Genomic DNA, 25,436 nt, shown 5'->3' with positions numbered 1-25,436 from the left:
CAGTGCCTGCTTGGGCCCTGTGGCAGCGCACACAGTGAGCCTTGGGCAGCTGCTCTTGGTACCTCTCCTTCTGACTCTGGGTGATGTTTTGTGTCTGAAGCATTCCTGTCGGGCGCAGGGGATGCTCAGGACATGGTGTCCAGGGCTGTAGGGCCCATTTCTCCACTTGGATCTGTTCTGCTTGCTGGGGCTTGTGCTGTTGGGCAATAAGTGTGTGTTGTCAGTGTGGATGTGTCTGTGCACCAGCACTGCGGGTGGGTGAGGAGTGGGGAGAGAACCCCAGTCTGCAGCCGTGCTGTGGGCACTGCTTCCCCCACTTCATCCCATCTCCTGCTGGGATACCCAATGGAGATGTATTCCCTCGGGCAAGATTGAGCTGGCAGAACCTCACTTTTGGTTTCCCCCTTTTCCTTAAGACCACGCTGGGCGCTGAGGGAAGGTTTGGTTCCCTGGACAGTGGGTATCTTCTCCTCACCGCCTAACGAGGAGCCTGTCAGCTTTAACCTGTTAATGTGGCTTGTGCAGGGATTAGGGACTTGTTGCAACCGGGTGCCTGGAATGGGAGAAGGACCTGGGTGCTTAAAACCACCTTTGTGGATGCGCTGGTCCTGGTGCCGTCCAGCCTAACACGAGGGGAGAAGGGAACTCACAGGGGTCTGGTGAGCATCACCCAGCTGTGGGTGGTGCAAGGAGAAGTGGACACGGTGCTGAGTGATGGCTGTGGAGGTGGAAACCTCCAACCAGGGCTGGTGGGGAGCCCCCTTGAGTCCAAGCACTGCTCTGATCTCGGCACTTCCCTGATGGCTGCGGGGTTTCTCTCTGAGCAAGTACTAAAAACCAGCCATGCATTTTGCTAAACAAATATAAGAAATGAGGGCAAAAGCATCCCGAGGGTTCTCTCTCGACCAAACTGTTTTCCTGGTCTTCCAAACTTGTGCTTTAATTGGTGGCAAAGGGAATGTGTTTTCTTTTTCCTTCCAAGGAGCTGCTGTTCCAGTCACTGTACTCACTTTACTCTTGGTTTGTGTGTGTTGAAACGATTTGTTCCAAACCCCTCTGGAGAGATGGGTGCTGGGACCCTGCCGCGTGGAGCTGATATTCCAAGCAAGTGTCTGGGTTTTTTAACTGTCTTTGTTCTTGGTTTGTAGTCCATCGAGGAGAACTGCGTTGTTTAACCTGTATTAACAAACCTCCTGTAATGCTGCAGTTTCACCTTTCTTTTCCTTACAATTTGTAACGATCATGGAAACAAATGTCACTTTTTGCATTTTACCAGCTGTCCAGGTCCATGTTTTTAACTTTCCTTCACTAATCGTGACTTTTGGTTGTATCATTTGTTAGAATAAAGACCAAAATACGCTGTTGGATTCTGAACCTGTTCCATGTGTGAGCATCGAGGTTTGGCTCTCCTGGTGCGGTACTGTCCTGACCTCCCTGCAGGGTCCATGTGCCCCTGGGGCTGAGCAGCCCCGCTCTGGCTGCAGGGGCATTGCATTGGTCACCTTCTAAATAAACCCCTACATTTTCACTAGTGTGCCCTTCCCCTCTGTGAAGCTCCACGTGCCAGTGGGTGGCAGATGCCAACCTCATGAGGTTTAACCATGCCAAGTGCAAGGTCCTACACCTGGGTCAGAGCAATCCCAGGCACAGCTACAGGTTGGGCAGAGAAGAGATTCAGAGCAGCCCAAGGAGAAGGACTTGGGGGTGCTGATGAGAAAATGAACATGAGCCGGCTTCAGTGTGCGCTTGCAGCCCAGAAACCAACCGTATCCTGGGCTGCATCCAAAGGAGCGTGACCAGCAGGGCGAAGGAGGTGATCCTGCCCCTCTGCTCTGCTCTTGTGAGACCTCACCTGGAGCATTGTGTGCAGTTCTGGTGTCCTCAACATAAAAAGGACATGGAACTGTTGGAACAAGTGCAGAGGAGGCCACGAGGATGATCAGGGGCTGGAGCACCTCCTGTATGAAGACAGGCTGAGGAAGTTGGGGCTGTCCAGCCTGGAGAAGAGAAGGCTGCGTGGAGACCTCCTAGCAGCCTTCCAGTATCTGAAGGGGGCCTATAGGGATGCTGGGGAGGGACTCTTCATTAGGGACTGTAGTGATAGGACAAGGGATAACGGGTTAAAACTGAAACAGGGGAAGTTTAGATTGGATCTAAGGAAGAAGTTCTTTCCTGTGAGGGTGGTGAGGCACTGGAATGGGTTGCCCAGGGAGGTTGTGAATGCTCCATCCCTGGGGGTGTTCAAGGCCAGGTTGGACAGAGCCTTGGGTGACCTGGTGTAGTGTGAGGTGTCCCTGCCCATGGCAGGGGTTGGAGCTGGTTGATCTTGAGGTCCTTTCCAACCCTGACTATTCTGTGATGTGGATGGTGGCTTCTGGCACTTCCTGAGAGCTATAGAGTCAGGAATAGCTGCTGGGAGGGAGGGAAGGAAACCAGCTCAGGAATGACAGTTGGATCTCCTAAATCCAGCACTGTACTCCTTTAAATAACAAGATGTGAGGCTTGGTCTCTTTGCAGTCTCTCAGAAGAGCTGTGGATGGCTTCGAAAGCAAAACCTGGAACTTCAGGAGTTTCACTGTGCCTTGAAGAGGGGGTTTGGGGTTTTATTACTTAGAATTGCATCAGAGGCTGAGCATGCAGTGCAGCCACCACGACGTCTGCCTCTGGCTGAGGCTTTGCTGACTTTATAAATAGATTTTAAAGGTGAGGAAAACAGAAAGTGCTTAAAATACCACGTTAAAGGTACAGTGACTGCTGCAGCTGCAGCTATCACACTGCTGTAACGGGCCAGGAACTGCTGGGGGTAGCGACAAGCAGTAACTACTGAAACATAGGGCAGGGGGGCTTTAACAACTGCAGCCCACTCCAGCATGGCTCATGGTTAAAGCTGCCTGCAGGGAGGCCAGAGGCACAGCACAGGCTTGGGATGTCTGTACAATAAACCAGAAATGAGTTTAATTCCACACAGCCCATGATGTGCCATGGTGGGCTCCACGCCCTGCCTTGGGAATGACTCCCACAGCGATGTGGTCGCAGGACCACATCAAGATTTACTTTATTTCTCTTTGGTTATGTTCTGGACCTTCACATACAAGTACTCTGATGACAACAAACATCCCTGAAGTCATCACACAGCTGGTGTGTGCCTGGTTTTACTTCCTGATACTACTGTCCCTCTCTCCCTACCAGGAACTGAAGCCAGGGCCCAGCTGTGCAATAGAAACCTCTACCAACAAAATACCCCAAAGTTGGTAAAAATTCCCATTTCTGCACTGCAAGGGGAAGCTCCACCAGCCCTGGGGTAAAGGGGCAGTTTAGGTTTGATGTGGCAGCTTCAGAAGTTCAAGCACCACTTCTCACTTCATCCCCAAACTGACTCCTTTAACCCAGTGAGTTTTGAGCTGACAGCAGCTTCACCTGCACAAGCCCTCCCCCTGCATCCCTGGCTGCTGCTCTTCCACTGCGGTGAATGGTCATAGTTCAATGAAAATACAAAGACTTTTACCAATACACATTTCCTGTCAGCAGCACTTGTCCCGCACCGCCCCTGGTTCAGCCCCTTCCCTTCATTCCCCTCAGAAGTCAAGTAATTCTTAGCGTGACACCTGGCCTAGGGCTATCCCAGGTTCTGAGCAGATGGAGCTGGTACTGAGGTCCTTCCTGTGTAAATGACCAGCAGCAGAGGGTAAGTTTAAGGGTTTTATTATCAAAGTTCTGTAAAACAATTTCAGAAACTGTACATGGACATGGCACAGACCGTGGCCTACTTCTGTCTTCTGACCTGCACAGAAGTGAGAGCTCCTGAACTAAGGAAACAGCTTTGCCTAACTACTCTGCGGGTAACATGGAATCACTGTGCATAAGAGTACTACTGCAGTGACAGTAAACACAAAGTATTAGTTTATACAACTTGAGATCAAGTAAAAAGTACATTATCAAGTAGACTTGCTTTTAAAAGCATCCGAAGGTTGATTTAAAATGCACTACTACCTCTTTGCAAAGTGTTCAGCTCAGTAACAAATAAAAGAACCTGGCTTAGGAGAACTGCACAAATCAACCTTTCATCACTGGGCGCTGGCCAAGCAGAGGATTTCTGCCCCAAGGCTCAGGAGGAAAAGCCAAAGAACCATTACAGAGGATTAAAAAGGAAGCCCTCAAAAAGGTCAGTGCATCTTAACCTTGTCAAAGCCAAACAAAACCCACCGGGAAAATCAAAACCAACCCCAGCCCCATGGCTTTAAGAAATAAACAAAACCCAAAGCTACCTCTATGAGAACGCTGGTTCCAGCCGTGCTGTCACCGTGGTGTGTGCAGTCCCACGCTGGCCCCTCGCGCCGCTCTGCAGGACGTCCCAAGAGGGAGGATGTTTCTGCCCCTTCCCTATGCAGTCAGTGCATTCCCTCTACTTCCCTATTACTGCAATGAATCAAATTCTAGAGACACTATCGGAGGTGAGCTGATTTACTACAGGAGATCAGACAACAAACAGTCCATGCCTGCTGTAGATGCATGCAGCTTTTTACTTTTGCTTGAAGCATCACCAAGTTAGTAGAAATGGCTTGGCTCCGCGCTCCCTCAGCCAGAACAAGGATGGTTACCCTTCTACCAAGCTTTCGTGTGAGTTAGTATCAGGAGATTTACAAACCAGGGGTAGCTCAGAGCTGTATACATCGAGGTTTAGGATTAACGAGTACAGCGTAAAAGAATCACACAGGAATGACACTGATGCACGGCTGCAGCCGTGGCCACTGCACAGGCAGAGCTCAGTCACTCATGTCCATGTCCTCCTCATGGTGATCATCCCCGTTCACTTTGGATTCCCTCGCCGCATCCCCACTTCCTTTATCAGCACTGGACTCCTTCGCTTTAGGGGAGGAAGACTCTGACATTTTCTTGTCTTCCTTCTTCTCCTTCTCGCTGTCGTAGCCTTGTTCTTCTTCATCGTAATCCCTTGTGACCTGCTTTGCCGAGAGAAAAAAAAGGAAGAGTAAAACTTGCCTTCCAAGCCCCTGCTGGCTCCGGGTCAGGGCTGCAGCAGGGCCCTGCAGCTGGGCAGGTTTGGAAACATACTTTCACATCCTTGTCACTCTCAGATTTCCGTTCCCGATCCTTCTCTTTGTCTTTGCTCTTTTTCTTCTTGCTGGTTGAGCGCTCCCTCTCGTCTCTACTTCTCTCCTTGTCTTTATCCTTCTTCTTCTCCTTTTTATGTCTACAGTGATAAAGCATGGAGAAGAATTAAAGCCACAACCACACCACCCATAGCTGTCACCCACAGTCCATTAGAAATCTAAAGGGAGAACAGCAGTGTGTAACTACAACACACTGTTAACTCTCAAAAAATAACCCAGCAGCCCCATTTCCCAGCTCTGGAGCAAACCCAACCACCCAAAAGCAGAGTCTAAGAACAGCAACACACCAGCATTTTATGGAGCATCTCAAAGTTCCTCATTTGGGGAAGAGAGGACCACAGAATGCCCTGGCCCACCCAGAGGCCAGCTGGCCCCTATGGTACAGAGCCAAAGGGGCTGGGAATGCTCAGTACCTTCTATCATTCCCCCTGGAATTCCTCCCTTTTGGAGCTCCCCTGCTCCAGTTCCCAGCTGGGCAATCTTCCACCCAGGCACCACTTTATGCTGTAGCCAAGAGATCAACTGACCTTCTTGGAGACGGGGAGCGGGACATTTTCCTCTTAGGAGACCTGGGTTTTTTAGGTGACCGTGTTCCACTCCGGCTTCTTCTACGTCGTCTTTCTCTGCAGGAAAGAGACATCAAGGCTTTTTTTCTCTAAAGCTACAAATACACCTCTGGCTCAATAATGGGTATTTACTCCTGGCAGCCCTGCAAAGCCCTCCTGATCTGCAAAGTCATCTCCTGTTCTACCTTCATCTTCATGAACAAATATCTTAAACTGTACTGGGGACCCTGGCTCTTTCTGCAACCAGAAATAACTATTTGTCCTTGTTACTACTGCAAGTTCTTTTTGGAAGTGTTTTAAAAAAGAACAGAACACGTTTTGCTTGTATTTATTCCATAAATCGGGAAAGAGTTTAACAGTGACCTCAAAGAATCACATTCTCTGCTACAGAGCAAGCAGAAACTGTTCTAAGCCCAAACAGCACCTCCAGAAAACTACAGTCAGTATTAGGGAAAAAATAAATCATCTTATCAACATGGGTAGAGAGCATGTGTGCATTTGTGCATACACCCAATGTACCCACAGCAGAATCCTCATCCTGCCACTCACAATAATGTTCTTTTGATTAAAGTGGAAAAAAATGCTGGAAACAGCAAGGAAAGCTGTTGTGTCACTGTACCTGCTTGTGCTTCTTGACCGTCTGGTTGTGCTGTAGCTTTTGGGGGGAGTTTTAGAACGTTTCTTTTCTTTCTCTTCCTTCTTTTTATCCCTTTTAGTAAAATACAGATTTTAAAGTTTAAGTCATTGTCAAACTATTCAAGTAGCAGCCTCTCCTTTTGCTACGTAGGAAAACAAATGCAGACATGGTAACATGGGATAGTGTACACAGTTGAGTATTTCTGAGGCCAGTCACATTACAATGATGGCAACACAGATTAGTTACCTACAGCTAAATAAGATCGTAGCTCTTACAGCTTCTGCGTATGGACAGCAAAAGAATCTGCAAGCCCAGATGCTCATAGCTCCTGCTTTCCAGAGGCAGCTACTGAGGGATTTGGCTAATGCCTGCTGCATCTGCTGACTCTCAGGAAAAGCAGGTTATGCGTTTTTATGTAACCAACTGCACATGCAGAGGTCTGTTATTAATCTGTAAGGCATCACAAGAGACTGTGACTTTAATCTTGCCCTAGTGTTGGCTTTTGTGGGTGTTTTTTGTTTGCTTGTTTGGCCTATCTTTTTCCTAAATTAGCACAAAATGTAGTAAGTCACTGCTAGCAATTAGAACAGATTTACTGAAGCCATTACCTGGTTTTAGATGTGCTCCTGGACCTCCTGCTTCTCTCTCTGGAATGAGATCTTCTTCGCCTTGGACTTTTAGACCGCCTCCTGCTTCTTGATTTTGAATGGGACCTTCTCCTTGATCTGCTTCTTGACCGTCTACAAGCAGCACATTGTACATGGGAGTTAAATACAGGGAATTTTAATACACTATTCAAAATCCATCTGCCTCGTGCTCAGAGTATCATAATGCATAATGATACATGAATAAAGATACAGAATACAGAAAACAGCAAGAGTTGCATTGAGTCCACCGAGGAAAAAGGAAGTGCACAAATGTGAAAAGACAAAGAAGAATGATGCTTCGATCATCTCTTTTTAACTCTCCTTGTAAGAAAATATCTTATTCCTCTTCTTATAAGAAAATACCAGGCCTATTGTAGAGGAAAAATGGTCTGTTGTGTTGAAATGTGAAGAAATTTTTAGAACACCAAACCAAATACAAGCCAGTTACTGAATATGCAAACAACAAAGTACAGATGGGAAGGCCATGGTTATAATGGCTTTGCCCAGGCCACTGGCATGTGCTGCCTGATTGGAGCTGACAAGCCAACAGCATAAACGAGCCATATGTCTTCTAGTTTGGGTATTAGAACAGCGTTAAGATCTCTAGTCAGAACACCTGAACAGTCCTGATCTCCAAGTAAATCATAACCTAGAAAACCCTGGGAAAACTTTGGTCACACACTTCCACTAAGGTGAATGTGCTGCACATACTAAAACCAAACAGCCCAGCAAGTAAACATCTACGTACCTAAGAAACAGTGCTCAGAGAAGCCTCCTAGGACTTGGTTTTAAGACAAGTTATAACTACCACATGAGCACACTGGAAAGAGACTGAAGACAGAACAGAGGTTTAAGGACAACAGCTTAGGTGTTCGCAGTAGTGAAGGCTGCGCAAAGCCAAGGCTCCGGGCTGAGATGTTTCTTATCTAATACAAGCAGCCACTGATTGCTAAATAAAATCAGTCCAAGCATTGCACAGTGTCCTGAAGGTCCTTCTGCAGTAGTCTCAGGTACTTCTGAGGTACTTTTTGCCATCAGCTCTCTCCCACACTAACAGTCTAGCCAGATCATGGCCTCAGCTTTCTCCAACCATCTGGCAGCCTCCAGGAGTGAAGCGTCACTTTCCAAGAAGGATTTTTGAAGGCACTATTTCAGCCATGTGGGGTTTTTATAGGGCAAACAAGCTGACTACCTGTGTCTAGATGAAGAAGGTGTCCTCCTCCTCCGCGAGCGTGACCTCGACCTTGAATGCCTTCGTTTTTCATCTTTTTTGTCTGGAGGTTAAAAAAGGAAAGCAAAGTAAAAACCACAGTGTTATTTTAGTATTCAAAGAGATTTTATAAAAGAACAAGTTGAGCTTCACGCCACAGAAATAACCAAGATAAAGAAAACATAAGGAATATTTTGGAAGTAAGGCTTATCTAACCTTTTCCTCAGAAGACAACACAAAGAATTCATACGATAAAGATGTGTGTGACATAAAACCAACATACTGCTTTATGCAAAACTGAAGAAGCCAAAATTCAGAAGATGTTTAATTTAGCAGATTTAAAAGGTAAGAGCTGCAGGGCACTGAAAAGCCTTGGTAAGATCTCGGAATCTGCCACTTTGTGAAGGGCTAAAGAACCTCTGAAATCACTGTTCTGAACTTCCCACAGAAAGCCTGAAGCAAAGCAATCAGCACGGTTTCTGGTGTAACAGAAGAACAGGAGCTCTGTTCTTTCTTGAAAGCAAACAGGAGGCTGGAAAACTGTATTTTCAGTGTTTCAAGTTCCTGCTTCTCAGATCTGGTGGGTCTGACATTTGTGGATGAACTGCTGCATCTTCTTCTAAAATAAAATCTACTGAAATCAGCTACGGAAAAAAGAATCATTTACAAACTTCCACAGATCAGGAGTTAAAGAAAGGAAATCATCCCCACGCACAGGAATCACCAGGATACCAAGTGGTTAAGTCACTTGCTGTTTCCAATGAAGTCTCAGAGCTGGCACTATGAACTTCCACCAGGGGAAGCTCAAGCATTTTTCCATCTTCAGACAAAGGGAATTTGGGGAAAAACCAAGAGACCATTAATTCCCTGCAACATTCGGCAGGACACACGCAGCATTCACACTATGGGACAATTAAAAACCTGTCAACCATACATTAAGTCACTATAGAACATGAAAGCATTAAGCCAATATTTTGCAGACCATGAGCTTTTATCATATACTACAGCAAAACTGCCTCTTGAAGTAAATGAGGCATTTAAAATTACCTGGCTCAATAGCAGCAGAAATTAATGACTGTGCTTCTCGTACTCTTTTCATAGCTTCTTCTATTTCTTTACTGGAGGTATCTGATTTCAGACTTGGGGAAACAAGACCTGCAGCTACATGGTTCAACCTGGGAAATAAAAAAAGGAATTTTAGAAATTCCGTGTCAATGAATCCAAGAAATACAGCCTGAAGCCTATTCAGAGTGACTGATCTAAGTGAATCAGTACCTGCCCACGCTTGTCACCACTTAGATAAGAGGGTAATAAGTCTAACATGTGGTATCTGTGCTGAAAACAGCAGCACAAGATATAGCACCTATAGCTCTTAGAATTCCAGTCAGCCATAAAGAGCAGGAAGCTTTGTGTTGGCTTGCACAGGTAAGTTTCTAATGACACCTTTCAGAACACTTGTACAGCACAATTTCAATTCTTAACACCTGAAAGAACAGCTCCATGGGTGACAGCGTGTAACACAGCAGAAAGTAAGCTTCTATTTTGATAAGCCACACTGGGAAGTCTACAGTGATGAAATCTGCAATTCAGAAGATGTGCTCTACAAGGTGGCTTTGAAGTCAGGTGTACTGGGTATATCTAATCCATTATCTTTGTTAACTGTTTTGCTCAATCAGCTATGCAATCTCTGCTTACAGAAATATCAATTTACAATAGGGAATAATATGCCAGAACAGTATTAAAAAAGAAGATGGGTCACCTGTCATAGAATCCTATCAGACAATGGTTTGGGCTGGAAGATACATAGCTTTATCACCTGGTTTAGATGAGATGGCTCTGACAACTTAAAAACACTGAACAGCCAAACAGGGCTAGGAGTTGTTTAGCTAACAGAGCAGCAAGGCAAGCAATACTTGCTGAAGCTGAGAGTTGAAAGACTTCCCTCCAAAGCTCCCAGCAATTTGCAGTACCAGGGCTTTCTGAGGCAGATTTGGCTTCTTTGCTTTTAGAACATTTCTCATCTACTCATTTGTCTAACAGCTTTTTTCTCTAGTGTATTAACTGGTATCGTTCCATGGATGCAAGGCTGAATCATCTTCAGTTCCTCCCCCTCTTCTCTCTACCACAGAGAAGAGTCTGCACAAGATCCCCAAGTCACGAGTTTTCTCCAACCTTAATTAGATCCAGTAGGACAAAGACTGGATACTGAATCACAAAAGACATTCCCATAATCCAGTGTATTGCAATTCAAAGATTTGTAAACACTGATGCTTACTTTGGATCCACTGTGCTCATAAGTTTTAGTAGTTGATCTGCTGCAAGAGACTGTGAGGAGAAACAAAAACAACAGTTAAAACCATGTTGGAAGATGCGTGTGCTTAAGAGGATCATCTTCCCTGAATGTATCCTTAGCAGCAGCTGAAGCAAAAATCTCTACAGATAGAAAAGACCAAACCAAAATACTCCCCAAACAAGTTCCAGACAAAAAGTTCCTGGACAGAATCAAAGCACTTGAAAATAAAAATGCACTCCTGGTATTTATGAGTTATTTCTCGGTTACTTCAAGAGAATGGAAATCTCATTAAAGAACAAACTTACCTGTCCATGGGAAGTCCCCAGTGTCAATTTATAAGCAAAAGCTTCTTTAATCCAAAAATTCTATGACAGTTGGTCACTTCCTGTACCAGTGGTATTGTAACAACATGTTTAGTCCCCACTAATTTCTTCATACGGAAGCTGCCTTGCGTTGAACCCAAACACTTTTGTTACATTCAGCTGCTTAATGAACAAGGGAAACAACCCTTCCTCATACCAGCTGTATTTTATTTTATTATCACCATATTTGCTTGTTACTACACATGGCATGCACAAAGACAATGCTAAATGATGGATTCCTTAGCAATGCACTGAATTATTACTACTTCTTGTACCTGTAAAACATGTTTGTTCTCCATACACTATTTGGTTCCTATATCTTAAGTATTAACCCAATATAACTCACTATTACTTAGCACTTAAAGTCTGCTTTTATTTATTTTTTAAAAGACTACAGTCTAACAAAGTCTCTGTATTTTCTATACCTACAACATTAAAAACTCAAGCAGTCTCTATTTACTATAAGTACAGTTTCACAGCTTGGTAACGACACACGTGTGAAGTGTTTCACTACTAGCCCCAGACTATTTTTTAGGTCCCTCTGGCATTTAATTTGTACTCCTACAGATACTACTTATTCCAAACAACAGAAAAAACCATCACTGGATTTTTCAGTGGCTGTTAAACTGATATAAATGAAAATTACTTTACAACAGAAGAGGGTAAAAAAAAGAGAAGTGTTCATATACAAGCCTGCTATGCCAAGAAACAAGACTGCATTCTATAACAATTCTGAGAAGTTTAAAGAACCCGCAGCCTGTGCAACTACATTCAGCCAAGCATTTCATAAAAAGTAGTATTTTTTACCACTTTTTCAAACCTAAGTATAGCATTTCCAGATCTCCAGCTTGTTATTTAATATACTGATGAACCCTAAAGCATCATGTATGACAACTGAACTATGTAAGAGACAATAAAGAGAATGTTAAGAGCATGGGACATACCTGAGAGTTTAAGTTTGCCCCAGGAAGCCCAAGAGCAGCTAGGGCAGGATCAAGAGCAGGAGCTCCTAAAGCAGCTAAAGGAACAGCACCAATCTGTAACAAAGGTAGCAATTAGACAAAGCCATATTCAACTGGTAAAAACCTGTTGGATTGAGATTCCCAAGCCTTAGACATGTGAAAATGTGAACTGGGGTTTCCTCAGGCTTCTAGCTACAGGAAACATTATACTAAGGTTAGCCAGAATATTTCAGTTTTCCCTATCCAGGTATTCCAAAGCTTAGTATAGGAAAGATTCTTGCTCCTATAAATACTCTAAAATGAAGTTCTGTTTCCTCTGCATCCCAATGGGTGAGTCAAGGGAAGTAAAAAAAGCAGAACGTTCCAGTACAGTCAGGAAATGGTTTAAAATGAAGTTGTTTTCCAGTGCTAAAATGAAACAATGCCAACAACCACATATCTAAATCAATTTAGGATTTAAATGAACATGTTTTATATTAAAAGACAATATTATTACATATCTGCAAATTTCTCTAGTTAGGTTAAAACTACAAAATGGGTTGAAAAACTACTAGAAGAGTAAGTAGGATGATGGTACAGGTCTGAATTCCTTAAATTAATCTAGAAGCCTCATAAAGAACCTGATTTTTGGCCATTTGAAGTGAAATGATCAAAACACACAGTGAGATTAAACCCAGGTGATCTCATGTTAACCAGCTCTGTGCTGTCACTGTGAGGGCTTGCTTTCCCTTCATTCCATCCTCTTCACTGCCTCCTTCCTGACAGCTCTGGCACTTGAGACTCATTAGTCAACCAATTCAACCCACCGAGGAGTCAGAGAACATACTTTTGTGGCTACATCCCACTATCACTATAGCTCACTAAAGAATCTGACGAGCTCCAGAGCCAGTGTGAAAGCAGCAGCAAGAGCATGTAGTCAGGAGCAATGCAGTGGAACCTTACCCTATCTGACAGGGAGTTTTCCAGTTAGCTGGTTTCTTGCAACTGTACAGGCTCCTCCCTGCAGTTTGAGAGTAAGATGTCCAGCTCCCAGTAACAGTCAAGAGGAGCTGCATAACCAGCTTTCAAGATGTATGTGAAAAAAAATTACCATCCATCACAATTATCCATAAAATGCATGTGTTAAACAGATTCTACCATTAAGTGGATTGGGAGTAGGCTAGGATTCAGGTTACAGAACTAAGATTAAGGTGGTTCAGCAATCATTTTCAGGAATTTACATATACAGGTTTTGATTAAACTCATCTTTAAGATGGTGTTTGTTTCTTCCACGCCCTTCCTCGAGTTTCAAAGCTAAACTTCAGGCTTTTCCCTTCATATATGGTTTAAGAGACCTGAACAACTCAATGTCAAATGTATCTTCCATGCAATCAGAAATCCTAACAGAAGCTATACAAAGAAAATATAAGCACAAGCTTAAGAAGTAGATTTGGGAACTGTTGAATTAATGAAGCTTTATTCTTATTAATTTGCTTCTTGTACTTTTATTTTGTCTCTAATAAGATATGTGCTTTGACTGAAACTATTTCCGTGATGTATTATTCTTAATGTTCATCTTCCACATGAATTCTTGTGTATTTAGATAACAAGCAAATACCTTTAATACTCCAGCTGAGGGGAAAAATTGTATCTCCACAGCATGTCAACCCCTTGAATTTCACAAATGTAAAGCCTACAAGATCTCTACTGCTTGTCAAATCTGTCTTTAAGCACAGAATGGAGAAAAAAAAAAGAATGAGAAAGAGATATAAACACAGGGGCCCTGAGAAACCAGAGGCATCATATTAGGGAAATAAAAGTATCCCATCTACCAACTATCATAATTTAGCCACAATTCACAAGAGGCAGCTGTAACAATCCAAGACACATAAACTAAAGCATTCTAGGAATAGGCATTAGTACACAGAATCATAGAATTAACTACATCAGTCTATTTGTCCTGGAAAAAAACCCAACAGAAGTAAGTTAGAATCAACCAGGATACATCCAATCATTCGCATTAGCTTTAGCCTGACAGGAAATGGGAAGCCTACCTGAGAAAGTGGGTTAGGAGTAGGCAGGAGTCCACCTCCAGGCAGCAGACCTGCCACAGCATTAGCTGGTGCCAAGAGAGACAAAGCCTTAGTCTCATCAGGAATAACTCCTGCAGAGAAACAGCCTTGCATTAGAGTGCATTCCATTTCAAAGGCAGAAAATACACAAAAACACCCAGAAAATGTCTCCCTGATACACCACCTGAGTTTGTTGAAAGTACTTATGTTGGCTAAAATACAAAGCTCGTTGTCTATTAATATTTATCATTAAATTTTTTTGTCAGAATGCAACTTCAATGTGTGACAATTTGACTGTTCCTTTTTCTCTACAAATGGTTAAGTTTCTAGAGCAAAAAAATAGCACAATACACACTACTTTTTTGTTAACACTGCCAAGATTTCATCACCTGTACTCGATTTTTAAGTCATGAACCAAACGTAAGCAAGCACAGTCGGTTCTCCAGGGGTGTGCTCTCAACTTTCAAAAGCTGTTTTATGAACAACGACTCGTGTCGGCTGCTTCACTATAAAGCACACAGAAAAATCAAGATACACAAGACAAAAAAAGTTTGATTTAGGGGTTAATAATATGGTACAGTTCACTAAGTTTGCTTTTACACCTACCATATAAATTTTGTAAAACTTAAAAGAGAAGGTATGGAAATATTTTTGGTTGAATCAAGCGTAGGGCTTTTGCTGACTTGTCAAATGAAAATGAAAGTCTCTGCAGATCTTCAAATACACGCTCTGTGTGTGTGTCTGAGGGTGGATGGGTGCATACATACAGGATATTGTGGCACATTCCTTACCTGTGCAGTAAAATGCATTTGTTCCAGTATGTGCCATGCTTATTGTACCAAGAATGCTGCTACATACTGCCATTTCAGTAGAAACTTCTGGCCCAAAATCTTGCAGCCAACTAAGACAAGTGTCTTATTTTACTGCCTGCTCTGCACATACAATTTTAAGGGTCCTAGCATGAAACAAGTCATTATGCAGGTGGTTTTTATTCTATCCAACAGCAAAAGCCCTATACAGATGGATTAATTTGTTAATGTGCCCAAGCCCCCAAAATGAGAGTTCAATAAAACAATTTTACTATATATTTGCAAATACCAGTAGTGTTTCTGTAATACACATTAAGAAACTGCATCTCATCATAAAACATACAATATGTACAGGGCACTTAAGAGAAACTGGATAAGCTGCAGAAGAAAACTGTTGGGTGGTATTTTCAGCAGGGCCTGGTATATAGTTCAGGCTGAACCAGGGAAAAGAACTGTAAAACACAACAACAAAAAAGAAAAACCACTGTTAAATAAAGGTAATGGTTCCTTCCACCTATACTGAGAAGTGCCGATAATATAAACAAATGTATAATACACAGCACTGTTATCTTGCTTGTGTCATTGAGCGGTCATCAATTTAGATACCCAAAGTTATGGAGGGAGAGGGGGGGAAAAAGGTCATTTAGATAAAGGGCATTAACGCATCAATATATTAACATACCTACAGAGAGATTATGGGGGAATTTTGCATGCAAAATTATGGCTCAGAGCATATTTATAAATTACAGCTAAACATTTCAAATTAGTGCAACTACAACATTTCTGGCATCTAAATATAAACCCTCAGACTTATCTTGAGACACCTCATAGAAGATCTGCATCCATTAAAAAAAAAAATCATGCATCTGATCCTCTAATTGTTTTTCTTTAAAAAGTATTTAGAAATAAATAAACTACAGTTCAAAAAAAAAAGCAATGAGGCCCCTCACCAGTTAATTTTCATGCTTCAAGAGCTTTTTATACTGCTGCTTTGTTAGAACCATGAAATACTGCATGAATGTGTAGAAATGAAAGAAAAAGAAACAGACAAAAGAAACAAACATTAACCAAAGAACCTAAATATCCCCCCCAGCCACCTTTAATCTTAAAGAGTTCCTTCCGAACGTAGGAATAGCACAGTGAAAATGACAAATACTAGACCTTACCGTAGACTTTGTGTATAGTTCTATAACACAAAGCAACAGCCAACACCAAACTGTGTATGCTAAAACTGGAGTGCGCTTGTGGTATAGGGGATAATTATTGCGCTAAACAGATAATAAACATTTACTTTAGTGACAGGTAATATTCATACAGAATTATCACAACAGAAAATAGAAGATCAAAGGGCCCAGTTCAGCACAGTAGTTAAGCATATGCCTGGCTTTAAGCACATGAGCAATTTCACCATGGTGTTAAGAATCTTGCTGTATCGTGCTTAAGTAGCTTGTTGAATTGGACTCTGGCAATTTGCATTGGCAGGGAAAACTATATTCCAATATATGGACAGGAGCATATGGTTACAAAACCAAGGGGTATAACTTTATTGGCTGAGTGTATCTCTTGTGATACACCACATCGTTCTGCACCCCTAGAGCACCAGAGGAAATAGGCCACAAGGAGCTCCTGGATTTTAAACAGGCCCGTTTAAATATTCTATTTGTTCATTTCTTTGTTTTCTTTACACAATCTGAACCATAAGTACTGGGCAGATTTCTCTATGTGCCAGATTTATACACCATTGAGCACAATGGACAAAGTCAGACTGGTTTTATCCTTATTGGTCAAGTTAAAACACTAACGTTCTGCACCACGGGCCTTGGTGATTGTTTCAGTTCTGACTCAAATGGTCTGCTGCTGTATCACGTTTTAATACAAAGACAAGGACAAGATGCCTTTCAACTACATTATTACACCTAAACTAGCAGAAGCAGTAACTCAATGGTAATTTTAGAACATGTTCTGTGCTCTCAAAAAGCAGCATGTTTCAACCAAAGGTCATGCTGCAGAGTCCTATGTTCCATAAATTAAGTTTCCGTAACATTTAAGTTTAAGTAATTACAAAGATAAAACAGCTCCCCAGGCCTCAAAAGACAGCCTACAGCATTACAATGTCTTGAGCATAGGTCTGAACCCAGGCCATGTACCAGATTTGTTGCTGTAGCACAATTTAATCTACAGAAGATTTTATTTAACTCAAGCAATCAGGGAAAATCCATTAATTCAGAAGTAAATCAAGAAACAGTACAATGGAAATCAGTTACTTCTAAAGCAAGTCTAGAAGAGTTTAATAAGACTTCTGCAAGAAGAGGTGTCTTCTCAGCACTTTGTTTTTAAGGTAAGTTCCAAAAACCCTGCTCATTGCCTTTCAAATTACTGTAACACCCTAAAACGTAAAAATAAAAAGAAGAAGAGAAAATGTAGTTAACAAGTGGTTACACCAGGAAAACACTTGGGGACTTGAGTGCTTGCTGGCCTTTAGTTAATGTCTAGAATCCCCTGTAGCTGCAGAGGACCCACTGTTTTTCAGTCATCTGGAAGGGCTTTGCATTTGCCTTCTCCACTACAAAAATCACACACACAAATAACAGAGAGAAGAGTTTATTATTTAGTGAAATTCTATAAAATATATCAAAGGATGAACAAGAAAACTTGGAATAAAAAAAAACTAGTCCCAGTGCCCATTTGGCACCTCTTGGAGATCTAATTTCAAATTACACCGTAATTATTCAAACCCTTGGTATACTGGACTTATAAGGAGAGTGAGTGCCTTTTCAGGGAAGTTCCCAAATAAATGCAGTGGCAGAGTATCTCAGAGAAACATTGCTCTACTCTCCCATGCGCTCTCATGGAGGGAGAAGCCATTCTCATGAAGAGATTTTTATCTATGTGGAAGTGGCAAATAATTATTAAGGCAAAATTTCCTTATAACATGGACCTGTTTGCGTAAGTCTGTTTACGGAAACGTCTCATTGAGACTGATAAAAAGCAAAATTTGCAAAAAATTCTGCCTAAAACGTTCATATTCTAAACTTAAAGACACACAAAAGCAGTTCAGAGTTAAACTTTCCACTTTCATTCAGTGTCATTAAATTAAAAACTATTTAATCCATGGGGCAATGGCAATATACCAAGGGTTTCAAAACATTAATTATCTTTTATGCTTGACGTTTTACTAATCCTCATTTTTGTGAACTATACTGGAATAAAATGCCCCATACAGGGGCTTCATAGGCCATTAAACAATTCACAAACCTTCTGCATACGGTACGACTATCAAGGCTCTGTCAACGAATACAGTGTTTGTCAGGTGCTGCGCCACAACTGCCGAGTCGGGGTCATGGAACTTTACAAAACACACACGTGATGACACAGGCAAAGGAGAATCACTGCAAGAGAAGGAAATCAGTTACTGAGGTGGAAGCAAATCTGACACTGTGAACCTTGTAACCTCTACCGTCTCCTCACTTTGACCAGTCCAGGAAGTCACAAGGGACCACAGGGCACTTCTCTATGCAAGAACACAACTTCAGGTTTTGTACCAAACATCATTTTGATTGACCACAGATATAAAACTACACTGCATGAAGCCAACTCACTGCAAAATTGCAGGAACATTTTTACTGCCTCACTTGTAACTGGACATTAACTCTACTCTGCACAATGCATCTATGACCAGTCACCTAAATGCAAGTTAGTTTTCATGACCTGTCTGTGAGAAGGGAAGGAAAACTTTGCTCAAGAAAGGTAAACCAACTTATATTATCTATACCACTTAACAAAACTAGGGGGTTTACACTCTCTGCTTTAAATCCCAAATTACTCATTAAAGTAAATGATGAAACAAAGAGGGCAATGATTTGAAAACTGCTATGATTTTACTTATCAACACATTTTCATAAAAGCTCATAGACCAAACTTTTTCACGCTGCTTCTCACACAAGAGAAACTGCCAAGTTCATTCTGAAGGGATGTAGCACATGTCTGTCATTCCACATTAACAGAACTAAACACAAAGCTCAAGCAGCTCTGTAGAGACCTCTTTACAAGACAGAGGCCTGTACCTTACAAAAGGTAAGTAAGTCTGTACCTACTCCACAGCTCAAAACGAGTGTCTGTCAGAAGAGCTGTGTAAGACACCCCCAGACATGGAAAATCCAAAAGAGAACGCAAAGGTTCCGAGTTACTTGACAATAACCCAGAAATAACTACTTCCTACACAATAGGAGGGAATTGTAGGACACAACTGTGAACCCCAAACCCCCTTTCCTGAAACCAAACCAAACCCTCCAAATCAGAGGCAGAAATCAACCTGGTAAAGGTCCAAAATGGGTTTCAAAGTACATATATCCTTAAAATGGTTCAAATTTTGCTTTAATCAGACATATAAACTAAAATACAGCAAGACAAATTGTTACACAGACACAACTTTGTAGCAGAGGAGTTAAAAGCTGTCTCCAGAAGGCACAGGGCAGGCACTGAAAGTTGTAGCAAGTCCTAAGACATTAATTCACAGGAGTCCAGAATACACGCACTGTTCAGTGCTGCCCTCAAGTACCAGAAGTACAAATTAGCCTAAAGGAGTAGCTCTGATACTGATCTTGAGGACAAAGATCTCCCTTTGCTATCTAGATTCCCAGAAGCAGTTATAAGACTAGCACTTCAAACCACTGCCAAAACAATGTTAGCAACTAAGGTTGAAGATCCTCAATCCAGTCATTATGACTAAAAGCACTGAGAGAGTTGTCAGAATTCAGGACAAAGGAGAATGACTTCGATATCAACAAGAAAGATATCCAAGTTCTATTTTTGTTAGTGCAAATGCCAAAACCTCTCTAAGCTTCACCACCATAGCCTCAGCCCAACGTGCTAGTTACACAAACTCCAGACCTGCCTTCAACGTCTACCAGATCACTTTACTGTACTTTAAATTTAACCAGATGTGAAAAACTAGATTGGAGCCAGTGTATGGCAGCTTTTAAAATCTTAAAATTAGAAACATCCATCTCATCCAACATCTTGCAGAGTTAATAAACTGGAAAGTAACAGCTAAGTGACAAATGGCACAAAGAGAGACAAATGGAAACTATTAGCTCTTTTGTATCCATAAATACGCAGCAGCTTGCCAAAATGGTGCCTCTTCTTAACCATCTGCATAAAACCCAAAGAAGCATTAGCTTTAACAGAACCACAGTGGTAAAATTTGAAAGCAAAGTAAATCAAGAAGTTACAGTATATCTGAATTATGTATTAATCTAAGGTCTAAAACCCCAATTTATTACATAAATGCAGTACAATATTTTCCACATTCTTAAAATGTCTGTTGTAACAGAGTAGATGCTGTTTGTAGACACAAGTGCTACCAGGTACTAACCTGTACAGCCAGCTGAACATACAAAACCAACTGAACACACACAAGGCTATGCTTATGCAGCCTGACATTTAATATAAACCACTGTATTTCGTTTTTATAAATGTATTTTCAGTCACTCAAAAATCCAAGCTGTGGCTGAGTGAAATTCAGCAGAACAGAATGTTCTCAGCAGTTACCAAAAAAAGGCCATCATTATTCTAATTCACCAGAGAGTAAAAATTCAGTAATTCTCTCCCAGGTACCATGCCTCTGAATGCTAAGGCATACGATTTACTGGGGTTGGTGTCTGAACAAGGTACTAAGCCTGAAGTACAGGAGATGCTGAAGCACAGCGGATACACAGGGAAGCCTGATCTTCGCCCTACAATCTCTTAACTACTCACTCCTCATATTGCAACCAGCTTCTTAAATCTGTGTTAAGTGATATTTCAGCCAATACATAAACACTACTACTTACATAAAATCAGGCTAGAACCAGGCTGGAGTGAAAAGACTGTCCATGCAAGAGATGGTCTTCCATATTACCATGTTGACTGGATGGAAAGCAACAACACAGAAACCCAATAAACCCCTACTCCATGTGCTTCACTCGGCAACAGAAATTGTCCCCCTCTTCTCAGCAGACTAACTACATGTGGCAATTACAAGTAATGCCAGTATTCTGAGAAGAGTCCTCATATAACTTTCATCAGCAGTTTTAGACAAGGCAAAAGATCTTGGGAAGTAGCGTTCAAGCTGGATGAGGCTTGGAGCAACCTGGTCTAGTGGACTGGGCTGTATGGGGAGAATGGAAAGAATGTAAACCCCACAGGTTGAGATAAGAACAGTCCAATAACTAAAGTATAATGCAAAACTACTATTATTATAATAATGATAAGGGAAGGGGAAAAAAAATCCAACAAAAACCACAAGCGATGCACAATACAATTTCTTACCACCCACTGACTACTACCCAGCCTGATCCAAGCAGCAACTGGTCCCTTCTGGGTGACTCCAACAAGTTTCTATACTGGGCGTGATATGCTGTGGAACACCCCTTTGGCTAGTCTGGGTCAGGTGTCCTGTCTCTGCTTCCTCACAGCTTCTTGTGCCCCTTCTTACTGGCAGAGCATGAGACTGAAAAGTCATCAGGGTAAGTGCTACCAAGCAGTAACTAAACCATCGGTGTGCTATCAGACTAAAGTCGAAAACACAGCACTGCACCAGCTACTAGGAAGGAGAAAAATAACTGTTACAGCTGAAACCAGGACAATATGCTAAACAGAAAACAGCTTATGTATATACGCGTGTATACATACACTGCTTTAAGAGGAAAAAAACCCACACTCTCAAAAATCCATACCTTCCCCTCTTCCATTCCGCCTACCACGGAAGATGAGCCATATGGAACTCAATAAGGACAGGAACCAGGCAACTGAGTCAGGAAAGAACAGAAGATGGAGGGAAGAAAGGTCTTGAGGAGGAAAAATGGAAGAAGTCACAGAGCTGGCTGCTGACTGAATGTGTGACAGGAAGCTGAGGTGTACATGAAGGGTGTAATAACTGATTAGATAAATTGGAATAAGGAGATGGATGAGGGGAGAGAAAGAGAAACGCAGACAAGCTCAGGAAGTCATATCTGATCTGGAAGGCCAGCAGAATAAGGAACTTCTACAGGGGACAGCGGAATCAGACTGACCAAGAGAAAGATGAAATAGAGAGGTAAAGCAATAGCACCGGTTACTCAGAAACACTGCAGCAAAGAAGAATCCCACTATAATCTGGGACATAGATTCAGACTATGGAGAGAATTTATAGATTATAATTTATATCCTGTAACACCCCCCCCCCCCCCCCAAAAATGAACACGAAGGGCAGGGTAATGTCAGGACTTGAAGTTTAAAGGAGAAGGAATAAAAAAAGGCTTTATGAGAAACAGATAAAGAACCTGCCACTATTAAAAATACAACCCTCTTTGGTATGAAATGAAACCAGAGACTGTAAAGCATCCCAAATTCAGATCCCTGAGCATCTCGGTGGAAACCCACAGCGGGTCTAGAGGTGCCCCAGCATCTCCATATGGACAGCGACACAAAGGAAATGACACAAAACCTCCTTAAAAAAACAAGGTTAAAAATTAACCCCAGGCCCAAAAAAGTGCCTGGTCCAGGATAAGCTGCACAACCTTTATATATGGTTTTCAAATATGCTATTTTTCCACCAAGACGTACATTCTGCAATGAAGATATATGTTCAACAGCTATTCAGTATTTTCTGCATCTTTTGTGCAAGGCCTATTCAGTTACACTGTATTTCCTGCTCCTTATTGAGTTCTTCAGTGGCTTTCCTATAGTTGTAACTTTACTAAGGAATCTTTACAATATCCCTACAAGACAAATAAGTATCATCCTCCTCTCTCATTCAGGACTTTGAAATACAAAAGACCAAATGTTTCAAGTAATTTTTGGTCACCCAATTTGAGGTATCTGGCACCTGGCTTAATGGAGTTATTTGCATCTTGTTGCCTTTTCTCCCTTGGCAAACTGCCTTCACCAACACAGCTATAAGGCAGCCAGCTGGTATTTTTTATATAAACCAGCAAGTCTGCCTAAAGACTGGTATCTGCTAGTATCAAGCATTACAGCTACTGGGGTATAGCCATCTCTTCTCCCATAACCCATCTCTACAACACATCCGTCCATCACTGGCTTCTCTCCAGTACACAGCCCAAGACAGATCTATCGCCTGCGCTGAGTAGGGCCCCATGGGGCTGGGGTTTCATTACACATTCGTGCAAAGGAGACAGACTAAGAATGTACAGACAGTCTGAGGGATGGTAGGAAGAGAGCTTTGGATATGGGGATTTTTTTGTAGAGCACTTCATTCCAATACCACAAAAGTAATCCTCTAACAGACTGATTAGTACGTATCTACAACATTTCAGAAACAGAATTTACCTAGAACAACATTCCTTAAAATAGAAAGCAGAGCATCAAGTAACTGCATCTGTTTAAAGATTAATTACTTTGCTGGCTGCCAAGCATTAACAGTTCTGCCATTTAAGTTATCCCAGCTAGTATCACAGCTCTCATGTCTTTAAGTGTCCCTCCATTTCAGTCACACATACATTCCATTTCCTTCCATGCTTCAATTTCCAATGTGAAACCACCAAAATCCAACCCAAAGTGCAAAACTGCACAAGACCAGAAATGCTGTTTCAAAATGTGCATACATAACCAGCCAGCAGGATGGGCGAGCCTTCCTGGGCTTGTGCTAGAAGGGACTGAAGCTCAGTGATGAATAAGACAGATCTTAGCAATAACTACCACCCCCCCCTCCCCCCCATAAAAAATCCAGAGAGTTTTTGGTATTAAAAATAATTGACTGCTTCCTTGTTTGATTTTTCTCCACTCAATGCTCACTCATCATGGCATAATACATATGCAAAAGATCAACATATGACATTACAGTCTGTAAACCACATGAAACTGTCATGACCAAAACCAATGTTAACACCTAATGAACATAATAAAAGTGCATTATTTGTATATTAGCGATTACCTGCCCACTTTGCACGGAATTCTTTGCAAGGAAGGCATATTTCTGTATCTAAAAAAGTAGGTTTATGGCCAACTGCCTATAAACGGTTGTGGAGGTTAAGCAGGCAGCAGAGGTTAGCTGGCCAGCCAAGAACAGAACAGCTCCTAGAGAGCAATCGGCACGTGGCAGGGAGAATCCCGCCTGGAATGACATATGTAAAGTACTGCCTTCTCCCCACACTCGTACCTAACGCATTAGGTGAATAATCCCAGTTGTGGTAAGAACACAACCTCCTGCTAGTGCCCCGCAAGTTGGGGGGGGGGGGGCAAGAGCGCGGCTCGCTCCGCTCCATTCCCGGCGATGGGCACGGCGCTGGCCGAGGCGGGCTCTCTCCGCCCGGGGGCCGGCAGCCGCGGCGCGGCGGGCCCCGCTGCGGGCCGCCATGGGGAAGGGAGGCGGGCGCTGGCCTGCGCTGGGGGAGGGGAGGGCGGAGGCGGCGGCCAGGCCGCGAGGAGGCGGAGGAAGAGGCCTGCTCCCGCCGGGGAGAGACAGAGAGAGGGAGGGGAAGGCCCGCACTCACTCGGGGGGGAAGAGGCGCAGCTCCTCGATCTTCCCGAGGAAGCCGAAGAGCGTCCGCATCTGCTCGGAGCTAGCGCTGGGGGAGACGTTAGTGACCTGGATCACGTCGGTGCCACTGCTGGAAGCCATCGCGCCGCCGCTACAGACACAGCGGGGATGGGGAAAGGAAGAAAGGGGAAGAGCGTGTTATGCCCCAGCAGCCACTCGCTGCCGCGCCCCGAGTCCGGCCCGGCCCCGCCACCGCCGCTCAGGACCCGCCGCTGCCTCACCAGCCTGCCTGGGCCGCAGTATCCCACAATGCACCGCCGCTGCACCCCCCCACGCCCCACCGCGCAGGCGCATTGCCCCCGGCCCGCGCCGTGCGCAGCGCCACCGCGCAGGCGCGTGTCCCCGGCCTCCCTCGGGAGCGCGCGGGGCGGGAGGGCGCATGCGTAGACCGGTGGCGGCGGGAAAGGCCGCTGCCTCAGCGGCTTTGAGGGAGCTCTCTGGGCTCTTACGGGGACAGGGAGCGTTCAACATCGCCTGTCCCATGTGCCGGTAACACAGCAGCTCATCCAGATGGCTCCCCAGCTTCCAGAGCGCTCCGGGTTAGTCCTCAGAGGAGCTGGTCTGTCTCGGAGGCTGCTGTGTTGCTAAGTGTGCTGCACAAGGTGTTCCAGATGGGCTTGGTAATGCTGCTTGTTCCTTCAGAGCTGTAAGCGTAAAACTGACATGACTTTGACAGGCTAGTCAATCGGCACATGAATTGTATTCACATGGAGATGAGTGGAATAGGTGTTTTGTTGCCTGGCTTCACTGAGATGAACGTGCTTTGAGTGCTCTGTGTTCTGTTCTAGCAATATACTGTAAATAAAACAATCATAGAACCATGGAATGGTTTGGGTTGGAAGAGAGCTTAAAGCTCATTGTCGTGATTTAAGCTCAGCTGTAAATCACGCCATCGCTCTCTCACTCCCCCCTTTCCCCTGCTCCCCGAGGGATAAGAATGTAACTCCCACAGGTTGAGATCAGAACAGTCCAGAAACTAAGGTATAACACAAACCACTGCTGCTACCACCAATGATAATAATGACAAGGGGAGTAACAACGGAAGAGAATACAACCGCTCACCACCCGTCAACCGATACCCAGCCCAACCCCAGCAATGAACTAGCCTTTCCAGGTAACTCTCAGTTTACATCCTGGGCATGACGTGCTGTGGTATGGAATACCTCTTTGGTCAGTTTGGGTCAGGTCCTGTCTCTGCTTCCTCCCAGCTTCCCCTGCTCCCTGGCAGAGCATGAGGCTCACAAAGTCCT

General features: G+C 43.3%; 1 protein-coding gene across 7 annotated transcripts; it reads right to left on the bottom strand.

Annotated features, from left to right (window-relative positions):
* Positions 1 to 4,445: 4,445 nt before the first annotated feature.
* Positions 4,446 to 24,522, bottom strand: SRSF11 (serine and arginine rich splicing factor 11). 7 transcript variants are annotated; one of them, XM_057397192.1, is made up of 13 exons: positions 24,408 to 24,522; positions 24,140 to 24,277; positions 17,922 to 18,055; positions 13,840 to 13,949; positions 11,789 to 11,881; positions 10,465 to 10,514; positions 9,237 to 9,364; positions 8,172 to 8,253; positions 6,941 to 7,072; positions 6,315 to 6,404; positions 5,657 to 5,752; positions 5,071 to 5,209; positions 4,446 to 4,961 (listed from the first exon to the last, which is right to left on the bottom strand). In XM_057397192.1, the coding sequence occupies exons 2-13, from the start codon at positions 24,265 to 24,267 to the stop codon at positions 4,764 to 4,766; spliced, it is 1,380 nt and encodes a 459-aa protein (XP_057253175.1). In that variant the 5' UTR covers positions 24,268 to 24,277; positions 24,408 to 24,522; the 3' UTR covers positions 4,446 to 4,763. The 7 variants fall into 7 exon arrangements, with proteins under 7 accessions (XP_057253175.1, XP_057253176.1, XP_057253177.1 ...); XM_057397193.1 differs by having other exon boundaries at positions 4,446 to 4,958; XM_057397194.1 differs by lacking the exon at positions 6,315 to 6,404.
* Between the last annotated feature and the right edge of the window lie 914 nt (positions 24,523 to 25,436).

This window comes from Pezoporus wallicus, unplaced genomic scaffold, assembly GCF_028554395.1.
Source record: "Pezoporus wallicus isolate ANWC-B61680 ecotype Strahan unplaced genomic scaffold, APGP_CSIRO_Pwel_v1 contig_13313, whole genome shotgun sequence".
Taxonomy (NCBI): Eukaryota; Metazoa; Chordata; class Aves; order Psittaciformes; family Psittacidae; genus Pezoporus; species Pezoporus wallicus.
Note: the sequence above shows the minus strand (reverse complement) of the source record. Positions and strands in the feature narration are given on the sequence as shown.

Coding starts and splice junctions, on each gene's coding strand:
- SRSF11 (XM_057397192.1), bottom strand. CDS start 24,267: ATGGCTTCCAGCAGTGGCACCGACGTGATCCAGGTCACTAACGTCTCC. Junction 18,056..24,139: donor CTGCGCCTCTTCCCCCCCGA/GTGAGTGCGGGC, acceptor CTTCTCTTGCAG/TGATTCTCCTTTGCCTGTGT. Junction 10,515..11,788: donor GGGCAAACTTAAACTCTCAG/GTATGTCCCATG, acceptor TTCTCCTCACAG/TCTCTTGCAGCAGATCAACT.